Source organism: Ictalurus furcatus, chromosome 24 (assembly GCF_023375685.1).
Source record: "Ictalurus furcatus strain D&B chromosome 24, Billie_1.0, whole genome shotgun sequence".
Taxonomy (NCBI): Eukaryota; Metazoa; Chordata; class Actinopteri; order Siluriformes; family Ictaluridae; genus Ictalurus; species Ictalurus furcatus.
In genome coordinates this window covers 9,174,282-9,191,672 of record NC_071278.1, presented here as the reverse complement: position 1 = coordinate 9,191,672, position 17,391 = coordinate 9,174,282, and the positions used below count along the sequence as shown (strand labels likewise).

Below are 17,391 nucleotides of genomic sequence, written 5' to 3'. Positions count from 1 at the left end.
AAAACCTGCACTCACACCGGCCCTTTGCAGATAAGATTGGACACTTCTGTACTATAAGTCATTGTCCTGCTGGAAGATCCAAGCATGACCTAGTGGCAGTAGTTGAAACAGCCCATCCATCCATCCAGCCTTGTATCCTAACCAGGTTTCCAGTATTTGTGGAGGAAAAACAGCTGCACAACATCACAGATCTTCCACCATAGTAACACTGGTGGAACAAGTAACTTCTTGTTACTGCAGAGTGTTTGTTGCCAGAAAGCTATATTTTTGTCTCATCTTACCAGTCAAAGTTCAGGCAGCCATGGCTGTAACTAGCTATTAGGACACTGAGGTCCAGAAATCTGTAGCATTGGAAGCTTTGGCAGGTTTTCATAGCGTTTAGTTGTAAAATCCAAAGTGGGAACATTGCAACGTCCTGACAACATGATGAAGAGTAAAGTTTACAAGCCTGCATTCCAACACCCACTCAGCAGTGATGGCTGTTTCTCAACTGACCTCAGAGCAGATTAAGAGGACGTTTTAATTTTGCCCATAGACTTAATCATCCATTATGCTTAGCACTCACTAGACACTGTTCTTTCAGACTTACAAACTTCTTGTTGATAGGTATACATGAGCTGCCTGTTTAAGGTCCTGCCATAGCATCTCAATTGGTTCAAGTCAGGAGTTTGACTAGGCCACTCCAAAACTTTCATTTAGCTTTTTTTTGAGTCATTCAGAGGTAGACTTACTCATTTGCTTTGGATCATTCAGTACGTTTACAGGGACAACAATAATCCAATATGAACCTGATTAAGACAATACTCTGATTAAGAAACTACCATGTAAATAGCAATTTTTTATTACCTTAATCCGACTAAAGTCATACTTGAAGTAAACACAAATTGAATTAAGACATGTGGAGTATTCCTGTTTTAGTTGCATTATCGTCGTGCGTTAGACATGTACACACCTTAATCACACTATTAACGGGAGTTTTCACCGCATTTTGCGACAGGACACGTACACACACGGCAGTGCTCAACCATTTGACGGCGAACTAGAGAGCACGGCTGCGTCCCAAACCACGTACTTACCTGCTATATAGTAGGAGAAATACATGTATCTCGGCTACTATATAGTAGGTCAGTACGCGGTTTGGGACGCAGCTCACGGCTCCAAGCAGTCGTCTATTTGCACGTACAGCATGACAAATAATTAACTGCACTTGAAGAGTTCATAAAAATTAAAAATAAAACACCCAGAACTGTATACGGTCCCATAACGAAGACGAACTGTATGTCGATACATGAAATTCTGGAGGGAACGTCGGACGGCGTGGCATGGTGACATAATGACGTGTGACATTAATCGATCTGTGTTCTATAACATGTAACACAGGAACATGAAAGGAATATTCTAAAAGTGACTCATGTAAACACCTTAATCAGAATATTATCTTATTCAGAATAAGGTCAATAAATAGATTACTGCTGTCCATGTAAACATAGTCATTGTCTTGCTGCATAATCCAGTTGCACTTGAGTTTCAACTTATGGACTGAAGACATTCTCCTTTAGGATTTTCAGGTAGAGAGCAGAATTCATGTTTCCCTCAATTACTGCAAGTTGTCCAGGCCCTGAAGCAGCAAGGCATCCCCATATCATCACACTTCCTCCACCATGCTTGACTGTAGGTATGATGATCTTTTGTGGAATTTGGTGTTTGGTTTACGCCAGATGTAACGGGACCCCTGTCTTTCAAACAGTTCCACTTTCGACTCATCAATCCACAGAACATTTTCCCAAAAGGTTTGAGGATCATCAAGGTGTGTTTTGGTGTTAATGTTCTTCTGGGTTAGCAGTGGTTTTCACCTCACCACTCTTCCATGGATGCCATTTTTGCTCAGTGTCTTTCTGATAGTGGAGTCATGAACAGTGACCTTTATTGATGCAAGAGAGGCCTGTAGTTCCTTTGATGTTGTCCTTGGCTCTTTTGTGACTTCCTGGATGAGTAGTTGCCGTGGTCTTGGAGGAATTTTGGAAGGTTGACCACTTCTGGGAAGGTTCAATACTGTCCCGAGTTTTTCCATTTGGAGATAATGGCTCTCACTGTGGTTCTGTTGAGTCCCAGAGCCTTTAATATAGCTTTGATGCTGATGTATTTCAATCACCTTCTTCCTCATCATTTCTAGAATTTTCATGATGTTGAAAAAGTTCTATTTAAGTGTTGATTTGATTGAACAGGCTTTGTAGTAATCAGGCCTGTGAACTCCAGGTGCTTATGATTGTGCTTAGGTGAAAAACAAGGATTTCATCTTGCTTGCCTTTCATATACTGTAGTTTATGAAATAGAGGTAGTGTGGTGTGTAATTATAGATTAAGACACCCCAAAATGCTGCAAACCTGCCAAAAAAAAAAAATCCTCTCTAATCATCATCTTCAATGTTCTAGACAGCTTCAATGCAGCTCTTGTTGCATTAAATCTCTAAATTATTGTCCTAATAGTGGATTGTGGCTATTTCAAGAGTGTACAGTACAGCTTTTATTATAGCGATTGACTGATTTATGAAGATCAACACTCTTTTGTCTCATTTTATTCGTGTATTCTCTAATCTCTCCCATGTTAATGAATGGCTAAGGGAATATGGCTTATGGGTCACCTCCTATTTATATCCTAATAAAACAGGAAGCCATGGATAATCAATTAAGAGTTAAAAAAATATAAATGAGAACATACTTCAGTTACATTTTGCTCCTTCTTTTCTCAGCTTTCTTGGGCTGCCATCAGTTTTAATGTGTGTGTGTGTTTATATATATATATATATATATATATATATATATATATATATATATATATATATAAAGAAAATTAATAAACCATAATACATTTTAAAAATATATAGATACTAAATAATAAGGCTATTGAGGAGTTGAAAAGCAAAAAAAAAAAAATGTGTAGGAAAGCAGAAAAAATAGGAAATGGTTGCATCCAAATCAGGGAAAATCAGTGAGCGAACAAAATCAGTACGCTGCAAGTGTTCAGTATAACTGATGCATAAATTCTGCATCAGGGTTTTTTTTCTTCTGGTTTTGCATTTCTATTTTTTCATGTGCAACTGATATTGATAACCTTGACATTTACTTGAGCTGCAGCGTAGAGTGTAGCAGTGTACTGTGGTGCCACCTAGTGTTTATGAATAGTAAAACAGCAGCAAGGTGATGTTGAGCTTTTCTATATATAACATTACTGACCTAGATGTTTTCATTTTCAGTGACACAGATTTGCAACAACAAAAAAAAACAACCCTCCATGGAGATTCTTTAGAGCGTCCCTCAAGGATTTTGATAAAATATTGTATTAATTGGTTCAGGAACTAAACTTCAGAATAAGTCAAATCTAACCCTGTCCACAGTTTTTAAGTGTCTTTAAGTGTCTTGTCTTTTGTTTATAATGAAAGGTTTTTATAGTGAATAGTCGTTAATGTTGTCCTGGTCTCTCCAGCTGTCCACTGCAACCTGAGTCAGAATGGGATCGATCACCAGGTGTGTATGGCGGATGCAAGCTCACACGTGAAAGAGGAGTCTGTAGGTCGGGGCGCAGGACTGATTGATGACGGCTCGGGTTTTCAACACCTCAGTCCTGGTTTCCAGTGCTGTACTCCACCACAACGCTCCGTCTCTGAATCTGAACTCTCCAAGGTAAACACCAGAGACAGACAAGCACAACCACACACTATCCTCTACTAGTGATGTTGAGAGATTCATGAAGATACAGTAAATCCCCAAACCATAAATGGTGGACAATTTTAGTCTAAATTAAGCCTTAATCTGTGTCTGGAAATGCAGCGGACTTACAGTGCATCCGGAAAGTATTCACAGCGCTTCACTTTTTCCACATTTTGTTATGTTACTGCCTTATTCCAAAATGGATTAAATTCATTATTTTCCTCAAAATTCTACAAACAATACTCCATAATGACAATATGAAAGAAGTTTGTTTGAAATCTTTGCAAATGTATTAAAAATAAAAAACAAAAAATGCACATGTACATAAGTATTCACAGCCTTTGCTCAATACTTTGTTGAAGCACCTTTGGCACCAATTACAGCCTCAAGTCTTTTTGAGTATGATGCTACAAGCTTGGCACACCTATTTTTGGGCAGTTTCTCCCATTCTTCTTTGCAGGACCTCTCAAGCTCCATCAGGTTGGATGGGGAGCGTCGGTGCACAGCCATTTTCAGATCTCTTCAGAGATGTTCAATCGGGTTCAAGTCTGGGCTCTGGCTCGGTCACTCATGGACATTCACAGAGTTGTCCTGTAGCCACTCCTTTGTTATCTTGGCTGTGCGCTTAGGGTCGTTGTCCTGTTGGAAGATGAACCTTCACCCCAGTCTGAGGTCCAGAGCACTCTGGAGCAGGTTTTCATCAAGCATGTCTCTGTACATTGCTGCATTCATCTTTCCCTCGATCCTGACTAGTCTCCCAGTTCCTGCCGCTAAAAAACATCCCCACAGCATGATGCTGCCACCACCATGCTTCACTGTAGGGATGGTATTGGCCAGGTGATGACTGGTGCCTGGTTTCCTCCACACATGATGCTTGCCATTCAGGCCAAAGAGTTCAATCTTTGTTCAAACTTTGGTCTGAGAGTCCTTCAGGTGCCTTTTGGCAAACTCCAGGCGGGCTGTCATAAGCCTTTTACTGAGGAGTGGCTTCTGTCTGGCCACTCTACCATTCAGGCCTGATTGCTGGAGTGCTGCAGAGATGGTTGTTCTTTTAGAAGGTTCTCCTCTCTCCACAGAGACATGCTGGAGCTCTGTCAGAGTGACCATCAGGTTTTTGGTCACCTCCGCGACTAAGGCCCTTCTCCCCCGATCGCTCAGTTTGGCCAGGTGGCCAGCTCTAGGAAGAGTCCTGCTGGTTCCAAGCTTCTTCCATTTACGGATGATGGAGGCCACTGTGCTCATTGGGACCTTCAATGCTGCAGAAATGTTTCTGTATCCTTCCCCAGATCTGTGCCTCGATACAATCCTGTCTCGGAGGGCTACAGACAATTCCTTGGACTTCATGGCTTGGTTTGTGCTCTGACGTGCATTGTTAACTGTGGGACCTTATACAGACAGGTGTGTGCCTTTCCAAATCATGTCCAATCAACTGAATTTACCACAGGTGGACTCCAATCAAGTTGTAGAAACATCTCAAGGATGATCAGTGGAAACAGGATGCACCTGAGCTCAATTTTGAGTGTCATGGCAAAGGCTGTGAATACTTATGTACATGTGCTTTTTTGTTGTTTTTTATTTTTAATAAATTTGCAAAGATTTCAAACAAACTTCTTTCACGTTGTCATTATGGGGTACTGTTTGTAGAATTTTGAGGAAAATAATGAATTTAATCCATTTTGGAATATGGCTATAACAAAACAAAATGTGGGAAAAGTGAAGCGCTGTGAATACTTTCCGGATGCACTGTATTTGTTTATTTGAAGGTCATGGCTACTTTTAGTCCTAGACCCTAATGGTTTTAAGTCAAGATTGGGCAATGTTAATTGTACTGTTTTTATTAAAAGTCATATTATATCCATTTCACTGCAAACAAAAGCATAGAATAATGCACAGCCGTGCAGAATAATCATTAGTGATGCATCGCTGAGCCATGCGTCTGTGCAGCAGTGTTTTATTTTGGTGTTGAGAACTAATGGATTCTATCTCTCTGTCTCTCAGTTGTGCTTTAAAATAAATAACCCATGCCCATATGCAGCGATGATTTGAAACTATGATAAATCATCTACTTACAAAGCTTTGTGTTTTTTAGTAACAAGACAAAAATAGTGCTCGAGCAACTTTACCGTCTGTGTGTGTTTCTATACAGGAAATAGCTGCACGTTCTGTAGTTTTGCAAACTCTAGTGAGAGACAGGGCCTGAACAGCACACCTGCACAGGGGGCGTTATGGGCCTTCAAGCACTATGACAAGACAGTAATACCTGCAGCATTCCAGCTCTGTACAGGAAGTTTGGAATGTGAATTAAAACACTGCTGATCAGGAATGGTTTCCGGACACGGATACCGCTTATGTGTAGAGTACTATCTAAAGTCTACTTTCATTTCACGACTTATCAAATACAACATTTGCTAATTAGATACATATTATTCAGAAATACATTATATAAAACTGACAAATCAATGGTTTGTGTCTTTAGTCTTTAAATCTTTAAACCCATCTGGGTAACGAAATGTATCTGGATATCCTCTTTAGCCACCATTTGCTTCTTTTTAAAATTGAAAGTATAAAACGTTTTTGCTCCTAACAGATTGTTAATTGCTGTCTCTGAGAGCATCTGGTTGTGTTTGTATCTGGTTTAATGAAAGGGTTTCAAATGCGCTTTACTGTCCTACTAGTGATTTATTATTATTATGACTTATTTATTAAGCCTTTATGACTGTGTGTTTTGTGGTAAAGCTTGGCAAGATCAGATTATATAACTTTGTCATATTTTCCGTTTATAATGTCGTGACAAACGCAAAAATAATAATAATAATAAAGTCAGAAACTATAGTCTTAGTTTTTCAATGTGCCCAGGTGTAAATAATGAGTATTATGAAAAAAAATATGGTTAACTAGATAGAAATACAGATTGTCTACCAGTGCTAATTATAGCTGGATCATAGTGCAGCCACTCCCCTCATTCTCATTCATTTCACAGTATATATATATATTTATGTGAGGTAGAACCACTCAATGTTGCCAGATATACAGTAAACTACTACACTTTAAACAGTGTATCTAAAATATTAAAAATGATAACTGGACACAAACAGGCTGAGTGAGCAGGTAGAAGGCAGTTCAGTTTCTGTGCTCAGGGTAAATTAGTTGATGACTAATCTTGTTTGAGAGCTATAACAACTATAAATTGAATTTTCCATAAACAGTCCAGATAGCAGATTCTGACTTCTTAACCCCATTATAACTAGGATTTGGTGTGGGTGTTCGGTGTGGTTCACGTTTTGCACAATGTATTTTGTGCCCCCAACCCCACACCTCAAGAGCACACGACATCTCCATCCATCCCTACATGTACTAAATATACAGATGGGTGACAAATTAAAGGGGAAGAAAGCAACGCCGCTGTGAGAGGCGTTTTGTTGGCGTGGTTTGGGATCACTTGTCCACTTAAAGAGAATGTTCACTGCAAATGAATAGAAAGGTCTTCTGACTAATCATCTTTATACTATCATGAAACATATCTATGTTGATGGGAGTGGTCTCTTCCAGGTTGACTCCTCCCCCATCCACAGAGCATGAGGTCTTAATGAACAGTCTGATAAGTGTGGAAATGATATGCTATGGCCTTCTCAGTCACCAGATCTCTACCCAATGACACCTTTCCTATGGGAGACTTGTAGAGAATTCTAGAGAACCTAGCTGTTCTGGTGGCTCGTAGTGGCTCACCTTACACTTTGTTTTGTTTATTACTTTAATTTGTCACCTGTCTGTATATCTTCCTGAGAACCAAGGTTGAAAACGTTAGCACGTTTGCCTCGCACCTCTGGGGTTGGGGGTCAAAGTCAAAGTCTCCAAAAGAACTGTGACTGGTTCTGCAAGGTGCTCAGTAAATCTTACAGCTCATTTCCTTATAAAACTGCACCTGAGACCTGTACCTGAGAATACGTTTGTTTTTTCTTCTTGACTTTGATTAATTTATTACTGTTTACTGCTCTTTATAGTATTTTCTTAATGCAGAAACATTTCATTTAATTATTTTTGCTCTTTTGCACAATACTGTACTAATGCAGTAACCTCTGGATATACATTAACGTTACAGTGCATTAAAAGTGCTTTATTCCATGAAGCCATAATTACAGACTGCTATCATATAGAGTGTGTTTTTGCATTACTATTGTTATTTAATTTTTATCCATGAACATACTCATTTTATAATTAGGATGTATTACTGAAGAAATGTAAAAAAAAAAAAAAAAAAAAAAGACAGTGATGGTCGGATATGAGAAAGATACTAGCTTAAGGCTGAACTGCTCTAATACACCACACGATGGCGTTGTGCGTTCATTTAAATGGTCATCGTTATAACGGATGGGTTTTTGGCTGTGATCCAATGTGGGGCTCCTTCTGATGAGCACCTCTCTCTGCTTCCTGAAAGTAAATCACTGACATGCTAAAAAAGACTCAACATTTCAAGTGGTTGCACCAGAGAAAAAGGATTCGCCTGAATATTGAAGAACGTAGCCAGTTCATAAGACCGCTTGCCGTTTTTGCAACGTTTTTCACTTGAATGAAAAAACAAAAAAGAAAAAGGTAATCAGTTCTAGTCCTGAAAAAAAGTATGTCCATTATTGTAGTTTACTAATGAATGTGATAGCACTCTGGAGCCACATCGTTTTGAACGTTCCCTCGATATCTCTGAAATCTTGGTGTATTAACATTGAATAAATCAGCACCATCTGTGAGGTTTCAAGAGCAAAGACTTGAAGCTTTGTTGCTATAGGAACATCGAAATACCTGTGTTGTGCAATTATGCAAAGGACTGTGAGTGTGTGTGTATATGTGTGTGTGTTTGTGCGTGTGCTAATATGTATTTGTATATGTATATGAGTGTATTTATTTGTGTAAGTGTCTGAGCAAGAGCTATTTCCACACCGTGTCCAGGTCCCTGTCGCTACCCTACAGCTCTCTCTCTCTCTCTCTCTCTCTCTCTCTCTCTCTCTCTATTATTTTAAATGGAAATCCTTGTACAGTACAGCGAAATTCTATTTTTGGATCTACATGGGTACACACTGCATTTCTTTCCTTAAAACACATTTCTCTCTTTCCCCTCCCAAATCAGAGCATAGCACAACACCAGAGCACACATTAGGAAAATAACACACACCCAGGTGTGTTCTGTTGACAGCTGTGTTATTTCTGAATTAGCACACCTGTGAAAACAAGCTGGAGCTCTAGCAATGTGGTCAGAAGAGTGTGATATCCACAAGATTTCAGATGATTGTTGGTCTGCTATAGATGACAGCCATACCTGTAAATACTGTATATTATGAATTTGGTCGTACTATGCAGTATCATATTTCAAGGGACGTAAATATTTTATTCTCTTGATCATATTGCACTTGCTTAACAATACCCACTGCGTTGACAAGCGAGTTGTAGCAAAGTCGGATGGCACAAGTCCAGATGGCACAACTTCCCAAACAGCACTCATAAATAGTACAAACTCCATAGTTTATTGAGTTTGATTATCACACAAGTATTAATAATACTACTTCCTATTGTGGATGGCTCAGACTGATGCCATAGCACATGGGTTGTGATCAAGCAACATTCAGAAATCTGTGAAGACAGAGCATGGGTTCTGTATGACACTCCTCTTAGTGTTGCCCAGAAAGTAGCCATAGTGTGTATGAACATCATCCATCCATCCATCTTCTACTGCTTACTCCTTTTCACGGTCACGGGGAACCTGGAGCCTATCCCAGGGAGCATGGGGCACAAGGCGGGGTACACACTGGACAGAGTGCCAGTTCATCGCAGGGCACAATCACATACACACTCACACACCCATTCATACACTACGGACACTTTAGACACGCCAATCAGCCTACCATGCATGTCTTTGGACTGGGAGGGAGTACCCGGAGGAAACCCCCGCAGCACGGGGAGAACATGCAAACTCCACACACACAGGGCCACGGTGGGAATCGAACCCCGGACCCTGGAGGTGTGAGGCGAACGTGAACATCATTTTATAGAAAAACTCTTGACAGCTGAAAACATCTTGAATATAGTCAGATTTAGCTAGTATTTCCTATAGATTTAAATAAACAAAATATAAGATTATTAAGACAACTTTTGACATTCCAAGCTTTAAATTGTCTGATACTATTGGCAGATAATTTTGCTTATTTCTCGAAATGAATGCTAAAATAAACTGCAAAGATTTCTGAAAATCAAACGAGACTATTTCACGCTTGAAACTGGTCAATGCTGGCCACATCATCTTCTGGATCTTTACTGGATATTGCAAGTTGCACAAACTACCTAGTGTTAAATCCAGATCTTTCTGTTTCATCAGTGTTTTGCATGAGATGCCAGTGCTTCAGTTGCAGGGGATCCAGCCACGTGATTTCAGAATCACTGCAGGGATCCTCTGGAACTTTTGGTATTTCATGCTTTAGAAGCTTGATCACACTCTGCTGTGGCACAAAACACCCCTATGTTCTGGGCAGCTGTGTTAGCACCATGTCACATAGCTCCTCCATTTGCGTTCTTTGAAACACAACTCTGTGGGAATAATGCGTTGGCATGGTCAAGCACCTAAATTCTGTTGTCTGTTGTCTAACCTGTTGAGACAAATTCTCATGTCTCGGATAGAATGAGGCGATCGTTTAATGGCTCCCGGGCCTGTGAGTCGAAGACCTGCCCAGGCACCAGTGGAAGCTCGTGAAGCATCTTTTTACAACTCTCCACCAGTGGCATTTGACACAACCAAACTTCTCTCATCTTCTGCTTTAACTGCCACAGATTTGCCATACCCTGTTGCTATGACTGCCTTCACTTGAATTTGTACTGTACTGTCTATAAGATCTCTGTGCACACTGCATCTTTTATTTCCTTAAGGCCAGTAGGAACCGTGCCAGCTTCCACTCACCAGCGTATGATATGGTTCACAAATCAGCATGTCAGCTCTTATATAAAGCTTCCTCAGCCTGTACCCCTAATGAGGGGATGCCGAGTCTTTCTGCATCCGCATTCTGCATCGATCACATGCCTAGGGTTTCTGCATCTGTAGTTGCAGACAGTAAGCCTTTTTAAGCATTTTATCAAGTCGCAGCTTCAACCATTTCTGAAATGTGCGTTAGAGATCATCAGGGAAATCAGCCGATTGTGGAGTAAGCGTAGCCATGTGCAAGGGCAGATGGGTTAGGCTTGTGTTCAGTGCACCAGTCTGTGGCGTATTCAGTGCTCCTGCTTTCTTTTCTGCTGTGTAGGGCTGCAACTAACGATTATTTTCATAATCGATTAGTTGGCTGATTATTTTATTATTGTTATTATTATTATTTCGATTAATCGGGGGGGGGGGGCAAACTTTCAGTAGCATTTTTTACATTTATTTAAAATAAAATCCACAAACTGAGTGTTACAAATATAAACTTCAGACTAAAACTTTACACAACTGTTTGTCCAAAACAGAAAAGAACCCAACACACACACACACACACACACACACACACCAGAATATATATTATTAATTTAGGACTGTAGTTTAATTCGGTGCTTTTTGTGCCTCCATAAAAAAATAATGCATAAATACTTGTATACAATATAAACTAGAATGAATAAATAAAATAAATTTACATATATACACCCACACACACACACACACACACACACACACATATATATATATATATATATATATATACACACACACACATATATATATATATATATATATATATATATATATATATATATATATATATATATGTAATTTATTTTATAGTATTTATGCATTACTTTTTATGCACAAAAAGCACTGAATTAAGCTCCAGTCCTAAATGAATAATAAAAACTCCCTTTCACTGCACCTTGTGGTTTCTGTTCCTCACTGCCTTTAGGAATATTATTTTACTTGTGTTTACTTGTGATCATAATGTTTTAATTAGACATTACAGATCTTACTTGCACTACACTGTACATCACCACATCTACACCGCACGTGATCAGCAACGCGGCCTCGTTACTAACACGTCACTTCCGTTATAATAAACAACAGAATTTACACTGCAAGTGCACAAATACAGCATAATGACAATAAACTTAAATTAAACTAAACCTTTTAAGCAGCTTGCACCAGTTTCCCCTGCCCCTTACACACAGTGGAGCATTTTGGATATAAACATAACTTTGTGCTCGTGCAGCACTGTTTGATCTCTGCGGTGTTTAATATAAAATGCTCCCTGCCTTAGAGGACTTTCTTCCTCAGTCACGTGACGATTTCTCCTCCGTCTGATGGAGACTGAGGTCATGTTGGGAATAAAAGGTAACGTTAACATAAACAGTAAATTGAAAAACATCAGTGTCGGTGCTTCTGGGTGTCTGCTAATGCTAGCGTGCGTATGACGTCATGCGCCGTCGACTAGAAGCGGCTTATACGTGTGGTTAGTAAAAAAAAACGCTAGATGATATTACCTTTCTAAAATCCACACACTAGACGGTAGAGTACATAGTGCATAGTGTAAGTGTACAGTACTTCATTTGGGACACAACTTTAGTATTTACTCTCCGAAGCATGTTTTCGGAACAGAAGTAATGTAATGAGTAAACATGCCCCGTGCTGTGCGCAGACCAACTTATCCATAATGAGATTTGTTGACAACGATTTTGATTGATTATTATTGATTTTATCGATTAGTTGTTGCAGCTCTACTGCTGTTCAGCCTGCTTCGGTGACAAGCTACCAGCACTCCTTGCTGAAGTGGCCATCAAATTCAGAGAAGGAGACAATATAGCGCATCGGGGTCTGTCTCTGAATGTGAGGCTCTTGTACTAGGCTGCTTCAGGACACCACTTTTGCATTTGGCCCTTGACTGCTGCCAGCTCAGTGCAATAATGCAGTAAAGACACTTTGTCCTATTCCATGGGATTGCTCAGTGGGGTCTTCTGAGTACTTTTGCTCCTGCTGCTGCAACACAATAGAGGAGCTTACAGTACCTAATTCTTCCTAATGAACTCCATAGCCGTATGTGCTGTTCGTAATGCCGCAATGCCTGTTGCACATTCTCAGGTTTCAAACAGTGTGGGCATTTATATTGTCCATCATCTACTCCATTAGATTCTGGCAGGACAAACAACTTGCCATCCTGCCCTGAAATACACACTATATTGGGAAAGTTGACAATTTTTGAATAATTTGTGAAGCTATAATTTAGTGAACTTGCTAAGATTTTAAGATTAGTCACTCTCTATCCACAGTGCAGAAGAGCACATTTCCTGATTACTAAGAATTTGTTTTGACAGTTAAAATCACAATTTTACTCTTGAGTGACTCGATGTGTATGATACGTTCCAGCCCGGATTATAAACGATGCTGTTGGGTTGCACAGATTTATTTTTTTTTACTTGAGAAAAAGATATGCATTAAACACAAGAGTACTATTCCACTGCATTAGACGATTAGAGATACTGTGTTCTCTATTGCTATATCTTAGTTTTCAGCCATCTGGTTATTTTTAAGACTACAGTATCAATGTGGAATCCAAAAAAAAGCAATCTAATATTGTAATCGTGATGCATTGTGCACAATCAGCTATTATTAAATTTTTATTTATTAAATATAACAGCAGCACACCCAACTGTGAGTTTATTCTAAATAATCCCTCCCCTTTTTACAATTATGTCCATCTGAGCCAGGTTACCGTATACACTAAGGCCACACCCACATGATCACCAAAATAGGGTCCTGTGTGTGAATAGAGGGTGTATTTAATTAATGCAAACTTTTGTCTTGTCTGTTGTCCAGTCAGGGACGGTGAAACTGTCCAAACCAGTGGCTTTGTGGACTCAGCAGGATGTGTGTAAGTGGCTGAAGAAGCACTGCCCAAACCAGCACCAAGTCTACAGTGATGCCTTCAAACAGCACGATATTACAGGTACACACTGTTTCTGTCAATCATCACATAATAAGCCAGGCCAAGTACACACACACACACACACACACACACTGCTTTAATTAACTCATGCATAATGATAGACAAAATTTTCTATTGCTGATCTGCCACAACCTCTTGGCTGAGATCACGGTATTTTTATCATCTCTGTAGTACTTGAGGACGTGATGTAGTTTTATATTGATTAATGTTCAGTGTTATTCAGTGTGAGTGTAAACAGCAGATGAGGAAAATGATTATGCAGTTTTAAGGCAGCATACTTTAGCAAGCTACAGACCTGTTGACACGGATAATATTTGACGTGATCCAGACTCGAACCAGTAAAACAACTAAAATAGCACCTAGTACATTGTATTGGTTTTTTTTTCCCCTTTTCCCCGTAATCAGACATCAAATATTCATTGTCGAAGAAATCTGTCACAACCTGGGCTTTCCTTTTTACATTTTTTACGTCTGATACCGTATATAAACAGCACTGACAACTGAAAAAATTGAGTGTCCTTACCTAAATCATTCTAATGTGTCTCGAAGGATCTCGGTTACACTTTGTGTTAAGGGTCTGGTCAATGCACACGCCAATTAGCTGTAATTTATGCGGAAAATATGGAAGCAACTGAGTTCTACTATCCCGCATTAATGAACAGAATCTCGTTAACAAACACCAGGCCTCACCAATTAGTGACACAATGCAATTTGCATCTCTCTCTCCAGTGATTGTAACATGAAGTACCACTCTACACACTTCATTAGAGTAAACAAAAGATTATGTCTCAGATGTACATAACAGTGTGGGAAAAACTTGCTTTGATCAAGGACACAAATACAAATGGCACACTCAGGAAGTCACTGGTGTCAAATCTGGGTCGCTGTTTTGAATATTAAAGGAATTTCTCTTAAATTCACTAGAGCTGCAACAACTAATCGATAATAATCGATTATGAAAATCGTTGTCAACGAATCTCATTATCGGTTAGTCGGTCTGCGTGTGGAACGAGGGAGATTTACTCACCACGTTATTTCTGTTCCGGAAACACGCTTTGGAGAGTAAATACTAAAGTTGTATCCCAAATGAAGTACTATACACTTACACTATGCACTATATACTCTACCGTCTAGTGTATGAAGTTTAGAAAGGTAATATCATCTCAAATGGAACACTAGCAGGTTTTTTTTAAGTATAAGCCGTTTCCCAGTCGAGGGTGCATGATGTCATACGCATGCAATGCGACACTGCTAGCTTTAGCAGATACCCAGAGTCACCAACAGTGACTTTCTTCAGTTTACTGTTTATATTAGCGTTACCGTTTATGCTCACCATGACCTCAGTCACCGTCAGACGGAGGCGAAATCGTCAAGTGACGGCAGAAAAAAGTGTGTGACCCAAGTCCTCTAAGGCAAGGGAGCATTTTATATTAAACACCATGGAGAAGATCAAACTTTACAAAGTGGAGGTTGTGTAGCAGGGAAGCACAACAGTGATGCACGAGCACAAACTTATGTTTATATCCAAAATGCTCCACTGTGCAAGGGGTTGGGGAAACTGGTTCAAAAGGTTCTGTAATGTCATGTGTAACATCCAGTTAAATGTCCATTACATCTGTAATGCCCAATTAAAACACTACGGTCAAAATAAACAGAAGTAAAACAATATTCCTAATGGTAGTGAGGAACAGAAACCACAAGGTGCAGTGAAAGTGAGTTTTTATTATTAATTTAGGACTGTAGTTTAATTCAGTGCTTTTTTTTGTGCATCCATAAAAATAATGCATAAATACATAAATACTTAAATAAAGTTTTAGTCTGAAGTTTATATTTGTAACACTCAGTTTGTGGATTTTATTTTAAATAAACAAAAAAATGGTACTGAATGTTTAAGCCCCCAGAAACAACCCCCCCCCCCCCCCCCGACCCCCGCCCACCAATCCGATAATCGGCTAAATCGAAAAATAATCAACTGACTAATCTATGATGAAAATAATCGTTAGTTGCAGCCCTATTCACATATTTAAAGCAGAGGTTCTCAAATTTCTTGCAGATCTCTTTAAATGTTTTGGGACCCCTTTAACTGTACAATAAATTTGACCGACCCCAGAATATTCTGGCAATCTACTGGCACGAGAGGGCATTTTTTTCCTTAACTGTCCACGGATAAAACACGTGAGGTCCAGTTTGGCATTATGTATAGGTCTCCATGTTTTGAGTTAGATATAAGGTTATATAAGGGTTGGATTAAACTCATTCGATTTAAGTAACCAGTCAAACAGACTAATACCCATAAGAAGTCAGTAATAAAGAAATGCGTTTGATAATTAGGGGTTCTATCAAAATACAAAAATCATGGACCCCCCTGGCCATACTTCATGTACCGCACTTTGAGATCAATCTAACCTAGTATTATTTCCCTTATAATAACTTTCAAGCTCAATAGAACCCCTGCTGTTTTAATTATATGTCCATTTTAAAGCATACTGAGCTTGATGCATTTTGCCCCTTGGTCTCAGGTTTAATTAGGCCTCATTCTGTTCCCTGAAATATAAAGTAAGATTGTGTTATTGTTTACAAAATTCTCCTTTTTTACTTGGACTGCTGGACATATAATGGATTGGTGTCCCAGGGTGTCATGTCCAGTGTATCCATGATAGTCTCTGGATCCACTACAACCCTGACCACAATAAAATGCCTGCTAAAGATGAATGAAGTCCCCCCTAGAACCTTTCTATAACTAAGAAGATTTCTTAACTTTGATTTGTGCTAACAAGTTTGTCACTTCTTTACCAAACTTCTTTCATCTCCTCTTTAATCCTGAGCTTTTTTACACTGTTCAGTAGTAAATGGTCACAGGTGCAGTATGAGCGATGAGCTTTACAGCCCTAGTAAAATTAACATTCATTTCTGACTCACTGTGAGCGCCTTGTGGGGTTCTCTCAAGTCACGTCTCATGCGGCACCTCCTCACGTACAGTACGTACACTTGGCCCTCACAGTTTCAGAAGATTCCCGTTTACTCAAGGTGAAATCTCACAATTTCAATTCATAAGACATATAATGCGCTTGCTTCAGGCAACTTGTTTCCCTCAGTGCAGACATAAACGTTTCTCACTGGTTCTGTTCTTCTCTCTTCAGACTCCCTGAGATTAATTTGAACACTGAACTGTTATTAAAATTGCATTAATGCATATTAAGGCATAATTAGATATTAGTCGCTAATCTGCAGTAATTACAAAGACAGATCAGGCGAGTCGTTTTGGTAAATGAGTTAAGCACATATTTTTGGTAGCGTAGGAGGAAGTGCACTCTCCCTGTTAATGTGCTGATTTACTGAGCAGACTGTAGCAGAGCACAGTTTTTCGCTCTGTCGCTGCTACCATGGCTTTTGAAAACACCAACGAGTACAAGAATACCGCAAGAACTATTTAGATGGCAGGAGGGAGGAGGTGAGCTATAAAACGGCATTGAAATTAGGCACTCGTTCACATTAAATGCTTTAATAATATAGCTTATAATAATATATTGCTAAATTTACAGCAAGGAGTTCATTTTAATTAAAGCAGATGGATGGAAGATTTGGTTCATTTGCCCAGTCTTGTACAAAAATGTGATTGCAAGGTACTCATTGAAAAACATTTTGCAAAATGCTGTGCCATTCTCAACTGCCTAGGTGTTATCCGAGGGCTGTGAGACGCAAGTGATAGTGAGAATTCAGGGCTGCATCCCAAACCGTATTCT

At 39.4% G+C, this 17,391-nt stretch overlaps 1 protein-coding gene across 1 annotated transcript in view; it reads left to right on the top strand.

Annotated features, from left to right (window-relative positions):
* Positions 1-3,587: 3,587 nt before the first annotated feature.
* The window catches only part of samd12 (sterile alpha motif domain containing 12), a gene marked incomplete at its 5' end in the record, with an annotated part of 83,166 nt that continues 69,362 nt past the window's right edge, over positions 3,588-17,391 (top strand). The window contains 2 exons of the mRNA XM_053613518.1: positions 3,588-3,680; positions 13,519-13,648. Of these exons, the coding sequence (XP_053469493.1) occupies positions 3,588-3,680; positions 13,519-13,648 (223 nt within the window). The remainder of the gene's footprint in view (positions 3,681-13,518; positions 13,649-17,391) is intronic.